This window comes from Mus pahari, chromosome 12, assembly GCF_900095145.1.
Source record: "Mus pahari chromosome 12, PAHARI_EIJ_v1.1, whole genome shotgun sequence".
Taxonomy (NCBI): domain Eukaryota; kingdom Metazoa; phylum Chordata; class Mammalia; order Rodentia; family Muridae; genus Mus; species Mus pahari.
In genome coordinates this window covers 10,175,843-10,189,406 of record NC_034601.1, presented here as the reverse complement: position 1 = coordinate 10,189,406, position 13,564 = coordinate 10,175,843, and the positions used below count along the sequence as shown (strand labels likewise).

The window sequence follows — 13,564 nt, the reverse complement described above, 5'->3', positions numbered from 1 at the left end:
AGAGGTAAATAAATGTAAAAATAAAGACTTGTACTTAAAAAAAAAGTTTTGCCTCAAGCCATGGTGGCACAGGCCTGAAATTCTGAGTCTCAGGAAAATGAGGTGGAAAATTATGAGTTTAAAGCTAGGCTACATAGCAAGACTTTGTCTTGAAACACTAATATTAAGCATTATTATTTTCTATCTTTGAGGTAAATTTACATATGCTGTGATGAACACATCCTTCGAATGTGCAGTCACACTGTTCTGATAAATGTTCCTGTTATGACCCAAATTCCGAAATACTATCTCTAATATGGTCTACCCATACTTATTAAACTTGATTTTATTTACACACGATATAGGGTAATTCTAAAACTCAGTTTACAGATTGTGCTGTGAACCCAAATACTAGAGATTCAGGGGCTACTGCACCCCTTGACTGGCCTCACTATGTGGGCTTGTACAGGACACCCCAGTTGCTCTTTTTCTCAGCAGCCATTCTGCTCTGGACGGCTATTTGCCACCGTGGTCTCATTTTCCATTAGAGGGCCAGAAGTGATTTCCGCTGCCTTCCTGTTGATATTCTGTGGGGTTTGGTGTTACCTGTGGTGTTAGGGGGTCCCTGGTACTCCTTTGTCTGCTGCATTTTGCAAGTCTAGGTTTAGGTGCCACAGTCTATAACACACCGCTCTCTTCTCCATCAGATGAGAATTGTGTTAAGATGGAACAGTCGTCTTTGACTTTTATCCAAGTATGTGCATAACCATACACCCTGAGTATGGTGCATGGGGTAGCTTTGTAAGAAAGATGCTGTGGCCGTCCCCCCTCAATAATTCAATGCCACATTGTCCTCGGTAGCAGGATGTGCTATCCCAATGGGCAGTGAGAAAGTAAAGTATCCTAACTGACCTCCATGTGTATCTGAATTGCTTGTACTTCCACTAGGCACATTCAATGTGACCAGGCCTTTTTTCACATCTGGAGTTTGGTGAGCCTCAGGTATGCTGGGTACGCCCTCTGAGCTCTGTGTTCTTTCAGTTGTTAGCTGAGGAGAAGAACATCTCCTCCAAGTATGCAGATGAGAGAGACCGAGCTGAAGCAGAAGCCAGGGAAAAGGAAACAAAGGCTTTGTCTCTAGCCCGGGCCCTGGAGGAAGCGCTGGAAGCCAAAGAAGAGCTGGAGAGGACCAACAAGATGCTCAAAGCTGAGATGGAAGACCTGGTCAGCTCCAAGGATGATGTAGGCAAGAATGTAAGTAGTTCTGCATCTCACCAACTGGTACCTCAGCAAGGTACATCAGTCTGGTATGGGCATGAGAAACCAGGGGACAGCAGCTGGGGCTGAGCAATCCTGGGCCAAGTCAGACCTTGGAGGCCAAAGCCACTGCTCTGGCCTCATGAGCCTCTATTCCATGAGGGTAAAGCCTCCCTTGAGCAAGGGCTCTGCTCCCTCTGCTAATCAGGTACATGAACTAGAGAAGTCTAAGCGTGCCTTGGAGACCCAGATGGAGGAGATGAAGACCCAGCTGGAGGAGCTGGAGGATGAGCTGCAGGCCACTGAGGATGCCAAGCTGCGGCTGGAAGTCAACATGCAGGCCCTCAAGGGCCAGTTTGAACGCGATCTTCAGGCTCGGGATGAACAGAATGAGGAGAAGAGGAGGCAACTACAGCGGCAGGTGAGCCAGCTCCCACCTGTGACTGGGGACATCCCCATCTTCCATCCCCACTTGCTGCCAAGATTCATAACCTAAATTCAACCCCTAAAACCTACCCGCTGGAAACAATGGTCATACCCCCCACCCCCCACTCCCAGCAACACACATCAGGCTATGCCGAGTCTCTGGGAAGCTCAGGGAGCGGCCGAGTGAGCCAGGGCTCTGAGGGCCATCCTTGTAGCTTGTACCCCTCTTCCTGGCGCAGCTGCATGAGTATGAGACAGAACTGGAAGATGAACGGAAGCAGAGGGCTCTGGCGGCAGCGGCTAAGAAGAAGCTGGAAGGGGACCTAAAAGACCTAGAGCTCCAAGCTGACTCAGCCATCAAAGGGAGGGAGGAAGCCATCAAGCAGCTTCGAAAACTGCAGGTTGGTGGTGCTGTGTTGAGGGAGGAAGGAATGCAGGTGGAAGAAGAGGCAGCTCCCCAGGCCTGGCGCATCAGTGTAGAGACGTCAGGAAGCAACCTGCTTCTATCAGAGGGTAGGTTAGCGGCTGACTCCGTGCCGGTATTTAGCTACCGGTGGTTGGTTTTCTGAGCGAGGCACTGCTGCTGGGCTCTTGTTCACTCCCTTCAGTTCACATGGAATATTCTGCCACTGGAGACCTGGGGCCCAGCCAAGTACCAGGGATTCACCAAGATAAACTGGAAATTCCAAGGGGTTGGCATGCCTGGTAAGGAGTTGGTAAGTCTCTCTGTGCAGAGCCAGGTGAGTGAAGTGGACCTTGCTTGTGCAGGCTCAGATGAAGGACTTCCAAAGAGAGCTGGATGATGCCCGTGCCTCCAGGGATGAGATCTTCGCCACCTCAAAAGAGAATGAGAAGAAAGCCAAGAGTCTGGAGGCAGACCTCATGCAGCTCCAGGAGGTATAGGCTTGCCCTGCTGGCGACAGCCACTCACAGTGCTATGGTGGGACCCTCAGGCCCAGGCACCCAGATTTCCTTCCTTCCTGTCGGCTTCTTTCTGAATGAGTGGACCTCCCTCACACAAAGGGCACAGGGGGAGCCTCCCTGAGCTCAGAAGGGGGACTGCACTTCAGCTGTGCAGCCGCAGGATCTCTAGAGCCTCTCTCTCTCCTGCTTCAGGACCTGGCAGCAGCTGAGAGAGCTCGCAAGCAAGCTGACCTGGAAAAGGAGGAGCTGGCTGAGGAGCTGGCTAGCAGCTTGTCAGGAAGGTAAGGATATAGAAGAGGCAACTGGATTTGGGGTGCGAGAACAACCAGACTGAGTGCGGCCCCAGAACCCCCCACTTCAATGATAGCAAACCCAATGCTTACTGAGTCCTGGCAGGAGAGACCCAGGCTGGGAAAAGAATTGACCTCAGGGTCTTTCCACCTACTGATCTGGAAATGTGGCACTTCATTCTGAGTGAGTAGTGGCAGGGGCAAAGAGAGCCAGAGCTGATTGTTCCCACCCCATTCTGGCTTTGCCTATGCTGGTCTGTGTGAGTGCCAGCTCACCTCTTCCTGGCAGGATGCTGTGTCATGGCTCAAATACTCAACAGATGTTTAAAGGAGAAACCTTATTTTTAACTCACGGTTTCAGAGGATTCAGCCCAAGGCTTCCGCTGATCCTTAGGCTAGTGCAGAGCATCATAGCAATGGGTGCACACTGAAGAGGCTGTTCACTTCAAGGTAGACAGAAAACAGTGTGAATTGAGAAGGGAGTGGAGGGGGGAGCTGGAGAGATGGCTCAGTGGTTAAGAGCACTGACTGCTCTTCCAGAGGTCCTGAGTTCAATTCCCAGCAACCACATGGTGGCTCACAACCATCTGTAATGGAATCTGAAACCCTCTTCTGGTGTGTCTGAAGACAGCTACTGTGTACTCATATACATAAAATAAATGAATCTTTTAAAAAAAAATCACATTAGAAGAAGAGGAGGAGGAAGTGGTGGTGGAGACCCCAAGGATACAAGTCCCTGTCCCTCCTGTGACCAACTTCTTCCAACAAGCCTTCATTTACTGCTTTTCACCATCCAGAAGTACTATCATGTTCTGAAGCCACCAAAGAATTGATCCACTTATTAAGCCAGAGCCTCAGAACCTAGTCATTTACCAGAGCTGATAACTGAGCCCCCAGCGCATGAGCTTGTGAGGGACATTTCCCATTCAAACCATGATACAGGTGACCTTGGGTGACTCTAGTCTCCCTTGAGCTTGTTTTCCCAGTTAGAGAATGAGGGCCACCTGAGACAACACCTTTCCAGGGAGAGAGGCCTAAGACTGGGGAAGGCCCATGGGTCCCCAAAGCAACTTCATTCCCTCTAGGAATACACTGCAGGATGAGAAGCGCCGCCTGGAGGCAAGGATTGCTCAACTAGAGGAGGAGCTGGAGGAAGAGCAGGGCAACATGGAGGCCATGAGTGACAGGGTGCGCAAGGCCACGCTGCAGGTAGGACATACTGAGGTTAGAGTGAGGGAGAGGGAGGGAACACCTACTCAAGCCATTTAAGTTAACTCAGAGGGCTCAGGAAGGAGCCTGACCCTACCTAACCTTTTAGCTCTGGGTAGTTGCTTCTGCCCTATGCAGGATGCCTGTGTTGGGCACTTAGCCACTGGACTCAAAATGAGCACCTGAGGGCTACGGTGAGGCAAGACCACTTGACCATATTCCCCCACACCGGAAGGGCAGAGTGCCTTGGGTTTCCTGAAACAGGATCTAGGTGTAGCCCAGCACTGGCTAAGTAGTATGCACCACAGGGATGCTTTGTGTTAGCTCCAGGAGACCTTTCTCTTGAGGAGAAAGAGAGGAGACCCAAAAATAAGGCACCGGGTCCTTCTTCCTCCTTGTCTGTGTGTGTCATGCTTGTTTCTAACTGTGGTCATCAAAAAACTCTAAATGGACCCCCGCAGGGTCTTCTGTTAGCCAGCATCATCTTGCTTACTCCGCCACATGGCCATGGTGAACGGCACTGTTCCTTGCTGCTCTTTGCCCAGTCCCAAGAGTCCTTGGTGCCACTATGGAGTGGAAGCTTCCTGAGCATCTCGGTGATGGGTACCAGGGACCATCCTGTAGCCCCTCAGGGTCTGGGCTAGGGAGCATGGGCAGAACAGAACAGATTTCTGGCCCAGTCTAGGTGACACAGGAGGCTTCTGAGCCTAGTCTGGAGATGACACCGAATGGGTAGAAAACAAGAGAGGAAGCAGGTGCTCTGGCCTTAGGGAACAATGGTGGTAGATTTGTTCTGAGCTCCACCTTGTGGTATGCCTTCTGCCTCGTGGCCATTTCTCTTCCCCAGGCTGAGCAACTGAGCAATGAGCTGGCCACAGAACGCAGCACGGCTCAGAAGAATGAGAGCGCACGGCAACAGCTGGAGCGCCAGAACAAGGAACTGCGAAGCAAGTTGCAGGAGGTAGAAGGTGCTGTCAAAGCCAAGCTCAAGTCCACTGTTGCAGCGCTGGAGGCCAAGATTGCACAGCTGGAGGAGCAGGTCGAACAGGAGGCCAGGTATGGAGGCTCCAGAGTTCCAGCTTTCTGGAGTCCAGGAAGGAACACTTGGGGAATCACCCTAAGAGCCTCATGGTCTAGAGCATGACAGTGGAGTGTGTGACTATGGCCACAGGGCAAGGATGTACTGAGCCTGCCTCTGGCTAAGAGCAACCCCTCAAAATGTTAGTTGTTGTTAGAATGGTGGTGGTCCTCTAGACATGAGCCAGTCTTTGTGGGATCTCCCAGGCTTTTCTTAGCCCCCCCTGCCACTAGGGACATGAAAGGCCCACCACTAGGCCACAGACACAGGAAGGCTCCCCTGCCTGGTCATGGTTACTGCATCTTTGCAACCTAATGTTTTAAAGACTCTGTGCTACTTACACCCCCTTTCCAGATGAGATAGATATATATATATATGATCATTTGTATTACTTCAAAAAAACAAAAACAAGAACAATAAAAACCCACGACTCTCTGTCCTTCCTTCCTTGTCATCCCCAACTTCAACCATCTCGTTTGTCACCATGGAGTGGCTTATGCTGAATGTATCAGTTACTTTTCTCATTGTTGTAACCAACCACTCGACAGAAGTAACTTAAGATAGGAAGGGTTTGTTTTGCCTCACAGTTTCTAGTCCATCATGTGGGAAAGGCACAGTGGAGCAGCTTGGTTTGGGGTCAGCACCTATAGCTGCTGCGTCTCCCATCTTGATGAATCAGGCGTCAGAGAGTTTGGGCTGAATCAGAGGCAAATATCACCTTTAAGTCCCTCCTCCGTTGACCCATCCTGCTAGCTAGGCCACATCACAAAGGTTCTACAATTGTGCCAACTTTCTTTATTCTACATCTGGCTGATTCTTGGGATGGCTCTTGAATCTGGGGCACAAGGAACCTGGGATGCCATGTCTTGGTGAACATGCCAATTACAAGAATGCCATCTCAATTGGAAACCACCTCTCTTTCCTCCCCATGACAGAGAAAAACAGGCAGCCACCAAGTCACTGAAGCAAAAGGACAAGAAGCTAAAGGAGGTCCTGCTGCAGGTGGAGGATGAACGCAAGATGGCAGAGCAGTACAAGGAGCAGGTAGCCACAGTCGGTGCCTCTTCCTGGCTGTCCTGGTCTCACCTGGTGCTTCACGACCCCTTACGCTGCTGACCTTTGCTGACACGCTGTCCTGTCCTTGGCAGGCAGAGAAAGGAAACACCAAGGTCAAGCAGCTCAAGAGGCAGCTGGAAGAAGCGGAGGAGGAGTCCCAGCGCATCAACGCCAACCGCAGGAAGCTGCAGCGGGAACTAGATGAGGCCACCGAGAGCAATGAGGCCATGGGCCGTGAGGTGAACGCCCTCAAGAGCAAACTCAGGTGAGGAGCCAAGGTAGCTGGAAGGGCCTCAGCAGCATAGGGTGCCTGTCCTGAACCTATGCATCAGTCCCCCTGCATCCTTGTACTCAACAACGCCTTTAACATCCTCCCACCTTTGTGATTCACTGAACATTTTCATTAGTCCAGCATTGGAGCAGGCATAGAGCTGAGCAGGGCACAACCTCTGAGAAACTCATGTCGTATCCTTTAACCCATATGTCCCACTCTCTCCTGTGTGGAGGAGGTGGAGGAAGATGCCATCTCTTGAAGTCTGTTGTCCATTGCAGGATGGACGACTACCAACCCTTTCTTCTTATCCTTCTCTGAACCTTCCCTTTCAGGTTTGCACACTGCTGTGTGTCAGGTAGGGCTGGGCTGGGCTGTGCATGGCAGGTGTTTAGCAGGCCCATCTACCCAGCATTGTGACAACTACAAATGTCTCTAGAAGTTGCCAGGTGGCCCCTCCTGAAGATGCTCTGCCCACACTATTGTGGGGACTAGGTTTGGTCCTCTTGCTCAGGGCTGCCTCCCTCTCTGTACCCTGTCATTCTGGACATTCTGGTCTTCCAGCCTCTCTTCACTCTACTGTTTTCTGTGAGATTCATATCCCATGAGACTCGCTTTCTGTCCCTTGATCTTGCGATACTCTGGGATGTGACGAGAAACTCTAGACTCCAACTGTACTGTGGGCATCCTCACATTGGAGCTACCTGTCTAGCTCTGTGCTGTTTGCTCCCTTCCCATTTCCTTCCCCAGCGGCCCCAAGTTCCTCATGGTCAACCTTCACCTGCCCCTGTACATCTCCTCAGCAACCCAAAGCCCTCTCTCCTCTTGTTTTGCTGCCTTCATTTGGCTGGTACCCAGTCCGGCCTTAACTTAATACCTTCTGCACAGCCGAGACACAAATAAGCCAGATAATATTCCCCAACTGCTGCTTCCATTCTGAGTGTTCTGATAACCACTGAAATCACCCCAATAAGTGATCTCTCATCTCCATCTCACTCCCCACTGATGTCCTCACTTCTGTTTTAACTGGAAAGCAGGAATGACCATGAAATGCACACCAGCTTTCCCCTACACCTACCCTGACATCTGTGCTGAGCTACGGGGAAGAGTCAAGACCTTGTTAAACCTGGTCTACATCTACTTCACATGCCCAGCATGTGCCTGGGCACTGTCTCACTCTTCTTCAGTTATTCCATTGAGTGAGAAACTCTAGCCCTGCTCCTCTGCCACCCCTGTCCACACACAATGTTTGGGTAGCATCAATCACCCTTCTTTAGGTCATACCATGGTCTACAATAGCCTTCGGTAGAGTGACCATCACAGGACCTCTTGTTGGATACACACTTTTTCTGGGCTTTACAGGGCCCACTCATCTGACTGCCCATCATTCTCTATCAAAAACCCACCATACACTGGACTGCCCGGGCAAACCCACCATGCACTGGACTGCCCAGGCTCCATCTTGGTCCCTTTTTCATCTTTCTACTTCTAACGTGATCCATCTTGAAGGGAGCCTCCTATCCCTCAAGACGACAATGTGTGGTTGGGTCCTACTCAACAGGCTAGAAACCATCCTTTTCAATTTCTCCAGACTAGTAGGAATATAAGAGCTGTTCCAGCACTGAGAGCTCAGTGCGCAGGACCCATTTCCACAATGGCCTGAAGAAAGTGGGGCTTGTGCCCTCTGTTGGAGGGTAGTCACCTCAGCTATCTGAGGTCTCTCTTATGCTTAATGCCTTTTTGAGATTGTATCGATCATCTCTGTGGGTTCTACCCCACATACGCGACTTAAGGTGGTACAGGCCAAGATAGAACCAAATCCTTTTGAGGGGCCAGTATGTACTATATTCTCTAAGTCTAGGGCCACAGAAACATGAACTCATACACTAGAGCTGTGTGAGGTTGGCAAACCCTGACAAAAGACGAGAAATCAATGAGCAAGTTTTAGTGCTGCTGGCCAGGTAAATGCCACAAGCATTTCCCATGTTGCCCATCACCTCTCACTTAGCTGCCACCAAAGGTCACAGAGACCAAGCTAGGACAGTGGCTCACTTGGTTAAAGGGCTTGTTTTTGAGCACAAGGACCCAAATTTAATCCAGTAAGCAAGCTGGGCATGGTGGCACATTTTTGTACCCCCAATTCTGGGGTGGCAGAAACAGGAGAATTCCTGGGACTTCTGACCAGCTAGCATAGTCCTATTAGTGAACTCTAGGCCAGTGAGACCCTGTCTGAAAAATACACGGTAGGCAATGTTCATGAAGACGACACCCACACACATGCATTCTGGTCTAACACAGATCTTTCAGACTGGTTTTATCTTTTAGATGTCTCTTTACCTTTATGCAATGGAACTTCTAAGTGTTTCTCAAGTGACTCAGGAGGACGTTTAAATGGTGCCTGTCCTTATTTAAAGTGTCAACTTCTCCAGGCTGGCTCTCTGGTTCATGTTGACTGAGAAGTACCTTTCATTACTCGATTGAAGCTAGTGCTCTTAACATAGTTAACTGGCTCCTTCCCAAGTGTGGATGGTAACCTCTGGGGACTCTCTCTGTTTCAGAGGGCCCCCCCCACAGGAAACTTCGCAGTGAGCCACCAGGTACCTTGTGCCTCCAGCTTTACAGCTCGTGTGTCACACTGTCCTTATATCTCTGTACCCAGCACCTCTTCATTTGTCCCCATCCCTCTGTATCTAGCACCCCTTCCTTTGTCCCCATCCCTCTGTGCCCTGCACCTCTTCCTTCGTGTCCCCATCCCTCTGTGCCCTGCACCCATTCCTTGCCTCCATTCCTGTGCCCAGCACCCCTTCCTTGTCCCCATCCCTCTGTGCCCTGCACCCCTTTCCTGTGTCTTCCCCTTTCCAAGTCCTTGCAAGACACTCGCCCCACCCCCCCAGATCTAAAGGCTTGGCTTAGTTCAGAGCTGGGAATGTAAGCAGACCTAATCCCTTAAGTCATTGTCCCTCCCTCTGGCATTCTGTCAAACATGGCTTCTAGCAAAACACTCTGATCACATCTCCATGAAATTTAAAAATACTGCATGTTGGAGTTTTGTTATTTTGGTTTGGTTTGTTGTTGAGACAGCGTCTCATGTAGCTCAGTTTGGCCTTGAGCTACAAATCTTCCTGTTTCTGCCTCCCAAGTGCTACAATAACAGGTGTGTACTGCTATACTCTTTTAAGTGATTCTGAGGACGGAACCCAGGGCTTCGTGCATGGTAAACAAGCACATTACCAACTGTGCTTTGGCTGGGAATATTCTTACCTGCATGTGGAGCCATTCTTACACTGTCAAGACTCTCATCGGTGTCGTGAGGTTGATACCTCACGGAGTACATATGGCATCTTACTCTTTGTACACGCCCCTAAAGAATGAACATGGTTTCTAACTGACTGGGTCACGAATCCAGAATAAAATAACCCAGGACCACAGTGACCACAGCCCAGAAACTCATCTACTCATGGTTAAGCCTGTCCTGTCAAAGGACTTGAGCACTCCCTGCCCCAGCACAGATGCCAGGGCTTCACACAGCTTGAACTGGGGCTCACTGCTTACTGTATCTTCAGTGCATGAGGGTGGGAATTGGACACTACCTGTAGGAACTTTTTCTGGAGGCCTCATGGGCTTGCACATGTCCGAAAACAGGAGAATGAACTCAAAGCACACGGGGCCCTTGTCAAAAGGGGGCTTCTGCTTCTCTGGGATTTTAAGCACTTTTATTCCCCCATACTGTATCCAGGTAACGATGGCTCGGTGGAGTTCCCAGTACCTCACGCTGAGCTCAAGGACATCCTTGCTTGTAGCTATTCTTTGTAGAATTTCAACTTCGCTCTTGCTGTCAAGTACTTTAAACTAACTGAGGTCTTGCAGAGAGCATCCCCAAGGATGCAAGGGGGATCGGAGGAGCCCCCAGTCAGCAGGAAACAAAGTCTGATCCCCTGGGGAGACTTCTCACAGCACTTAGAATAAACTAGGTTATTAGTGTTTGGAAAGATCCACACTTTTCCAGAATGAGACCCTGGAGGTTTTTAACACAAACCTTTGTTAGGAGCCCTGTAACTGAGAGTTGGTATCAGCCTTTTGGCTTGGAGTTAGAGCTACTTCCTCCAACAGTGATCCCTGAGCTGGAACAACGCCCCTGTGGTCTCTTGACGAATAGGGTTATGATTTGTTTCTGAAATCTAGGGACAAACCCTTTGAATCAACAAATATAAACTGTTCCAAAAGGCAAAAAGTATCTAGAGCCTCGATGTAGACTTAGACACCCTTTCTAGCCCCCAGGACACCACCCACTGGGTGCAGAAGCCAAAGTGTAGCCATGAGGAGAGGGGCACTGACTGTTATCCCTCTATACCACAGCCCAGGCCCTTCACCCTCTCAAGAGAAGAAGCCCTTCTGAAATGGCCCTCTGAAGCTGCCCCCAGTGTCTTATTCTGGGAGTGGCTACAAGTTTAAGTATTTATTCTTGATGGCTATATCTTGAGAAAACCCCAAAATGTTTACAGAGGGAGTTCCCCTACCTGCTCTGTATTACCTGTGTTCCTTTGGGGAAAAGAATGGGTCAGTGGGTGGGCACACCATCATGGCTTCTCCCTCCGGCCTCTGTATGGCTAGCAAGTTGCTTTTGTTACCCAATGTTGGTTTTCTTAACTGTACTAAAATATGTTACCACCTGTATTCACATTCAGGTCAAATAGGGCTGTGCCGACCCAACAAGATCATGTGTTAGGTCACTGAAAATCCACATAACCTTTCGTGATAGCAAATGCTAGCTACAAGTAAACTGACCTGTCCCCCCTTCTGTCTACTTTCCTCTCTTGCCCAAGGCTGCATGCTACATATCTAGCACTTCCAGTAAAATCAACCACTTGGATAGCCAGGATGGGACATGCAGAGGCTGATGGCTGGAGTAGTGAAGATTCAGGGCTTTCCTGCCCACTAGAACAAAAATGTACCTCAGATTAACAATTTTCCAACTATTCATTTGAGCATCTACTTTGTGTTCTGCCTTATGTGACCATGTTGAAGAAAATACACTCAAGTTAGATACCATCTCTCTACCATGGGGGAAATCTCAGAGCAGGGAGCTCCAAACCAGCAGATGGCGCTGTGTCACCCTTCAACTAAGGCTTGTCCTCTGAGAAACTCTCCCTCTCCGCTTTGAAAACATAAAATCATGCCTTTTTTATTCCCGGGAAAGAAATTATAGATAAAATAGCACTAGGCCTGCTGTTTTATCTATAATTTTACAAACTTCTACCTGATTGACACCAGGCCTGTGCGCTACCCTACACCTGTATCGGCCTTTTTCTCTTCCCAACCCAACCCAAGGCAGACCAGAATCCTATTTTAATATTTTAAAACCAATAATCCCATGCCAAATGAATAGAACCACCCAGACTTTTAAGACTGGCTGGGACTCACCCTGAATTTGTTTGCGACTCATTCATGTTGCATGTTGTGTTTGATCTCGCTTCTTCCAATCACTGGGAGATTTTCTTACTAAAGACAAGTGTATTTTCTGTTTCAAACCCATAGGAGAGGAAACGAGGCTTCATTTGTTCCTTCCAGAAGGACTGGGGGCCGTAGAGTTATTGAAAACACAGATGGTTCTGAAGAAGAAATGGACGCTCGGGACTCAGACTTCAATGGAACCAAAGCCAGTGAATAAATCCAGGATTGGACACCATGTCAGGGAAAACAGAACACGAAACGACAGCAGAGCCCAGCAGACTGCTTAGCACTTGTCTCCATTCGTTCTCAAGTCACAGACATCACTCCACCCCTCACCCGGAGTCAACCACAGCCCTGCACAAAGGGTGTAAATTCAAGTTCTCAGATGGGCTATCAGAGAAAATCCAAATAAGCCGTGCAGGTCAGGAGCCAGTCACCAGCAACTTTGTTTACATGAAATGAGGAAGTTACATGAATGGGGGCCATAGCCCCCAACCCACTCCCAACCATTCCCTGCCCTGCCTGACCTTCCAGATTGGGAGGAAAGCCCGTTTGAAAATCCCCTTCCCTTTCCTGCCTGCCACACCTCAGACACAGTTCACTTTGCCCAAGTGACTTTTTTAGTCATCTGAATTAAAACACACTGCTCCCAGAGCCGAGCAGAGAGACCACACTCTGATTTGCACCCATGGACACTTTCACTAATAAAAGGTTGTAAGTCACGAGAATGGAGTTGGCTCTTCTGTCCAGCTGTTGTTGTCTTGGGCAATCTCATTTAATCCTCTCAGTGATCCCACTACAAGTAAGTGTACATGAAGCCCAAATGATTTCTGTATTTAGAACTGGGCCCTGTCTCCAAGCTGCACAAAGACCACCATATCCCCAAAACACATAGTCCTAGGTACTTCTGGACTCAAGCCTTTTGAGGACAGCACATTCAACCAATATTTTAAGTATGAAGTTTCTTTCATCTGTTTAAATTGCAATACAGTATTTTTGCCTAGCAGAGGGCTTCCAGCAGAACACCGCTATAAAAGCCAGACGTGCAGTCTTTAGGGCTGCTGCTCACTACCTACAGTAGTGAGTACTGTACCTCACTAAGTGCAGGCCTGATGACCCGAGTTTGATCCTTGGAATTCACATAAAGTTAGTTGTACTCTGACCACTACATGAGTGTTGTGGCATATACGCTCATGCACAAATAATGGACTTAAATATTTCAGATTTGTAGACCACATCTGCCTCTATAACACATTCATCTTCAAACAAAATGTGCAAAACCATTAAAAACAAGCAGAAACCACTTAGGACATGGTAGCCCATGTCTATAATCAGCTTGGAAGGCGGAGGCAGGGCTGGCCATAACTCCAAGGCTATCTCACCCTACCCCCAGCCACCATTTAAGAAAGTGTTCTTAGCATGAAGACCCTACAGAAGCAGGCCAGGGCCCTTTAATTCTCCAACTTTAGTGCTTAAGGGAGACAGGGAGACATGCTTGGCAAAAGTTCTAGCCACGCAAACTTTCCTAAAGCCTGACTCAACAGATTAAAAAAAGATAGGAAAAACTGAAAAGCCAATCCCCTGCCGAATGCTGCTATAGCTGGAATGACAAACATTTCCCCG

General features: G+C 49.0%; 1 protein-coding gene across 4 annotated transcripts in view; it reads left to right on the top strand.

Moving 5' to 3' along the window:
• Myh11 (myosin heavy chain 11) overlaps nt 1–12,669 on the top strand; it is a 99,569-nt gene extending 86,900 nt beyond the window's left edge. For 2 of the 4 annotated variants that reach the window (XM_021209056.1, XM_021209055.2), the window contains 11 exons: nt 1,021–1,233; nt 1,445–1,657; nt 1,902–2,063; nt 2,431–2,559; nt 2,779–2,867; nt 3,962–4,085; nt 4,933–5,141; nt 6,099–6,207; nt 6,312–6,484; nt 9,049–9,087; nt 12,026–12,669. In XM_021209056.1, the coding sequence (XP_021064715.1) occupies nt 1,021–1,233; nt 1,445–1,657; nt 1,902–2,063; nt 2,431–2,559; nt 2,779–2,867; nt 3,962–4,085; nt 4,933–5,141; nt 6,099–6,207; nt 6,312–6,484; nt 9,049–9,079 (1,452 nt within the window). In that variant the 3' untranslated portion in view covers nt 9,080–9,087; nt 12,026–12,669. The remainder of the gene's footprint in view (nt 1–1,020; nt 1,234–1,444; nt 1,658–1,901; nt 2,064–2,430; nt 2,560–2,778; nt 2,868–3,961; nt 4,086–4,932; nt 5,142–6,098; nt 6,208–6,311; nt 6,485–9,048; nt 9,088–12,025) is intronic. The other 2 variants (XM_021209054.1, XM_021209053.2) reach the window with 1 other exon arrangement.
• The last annotated feature ends 895 nt before the right edge of the window (nt 12,670–13,564 follow it).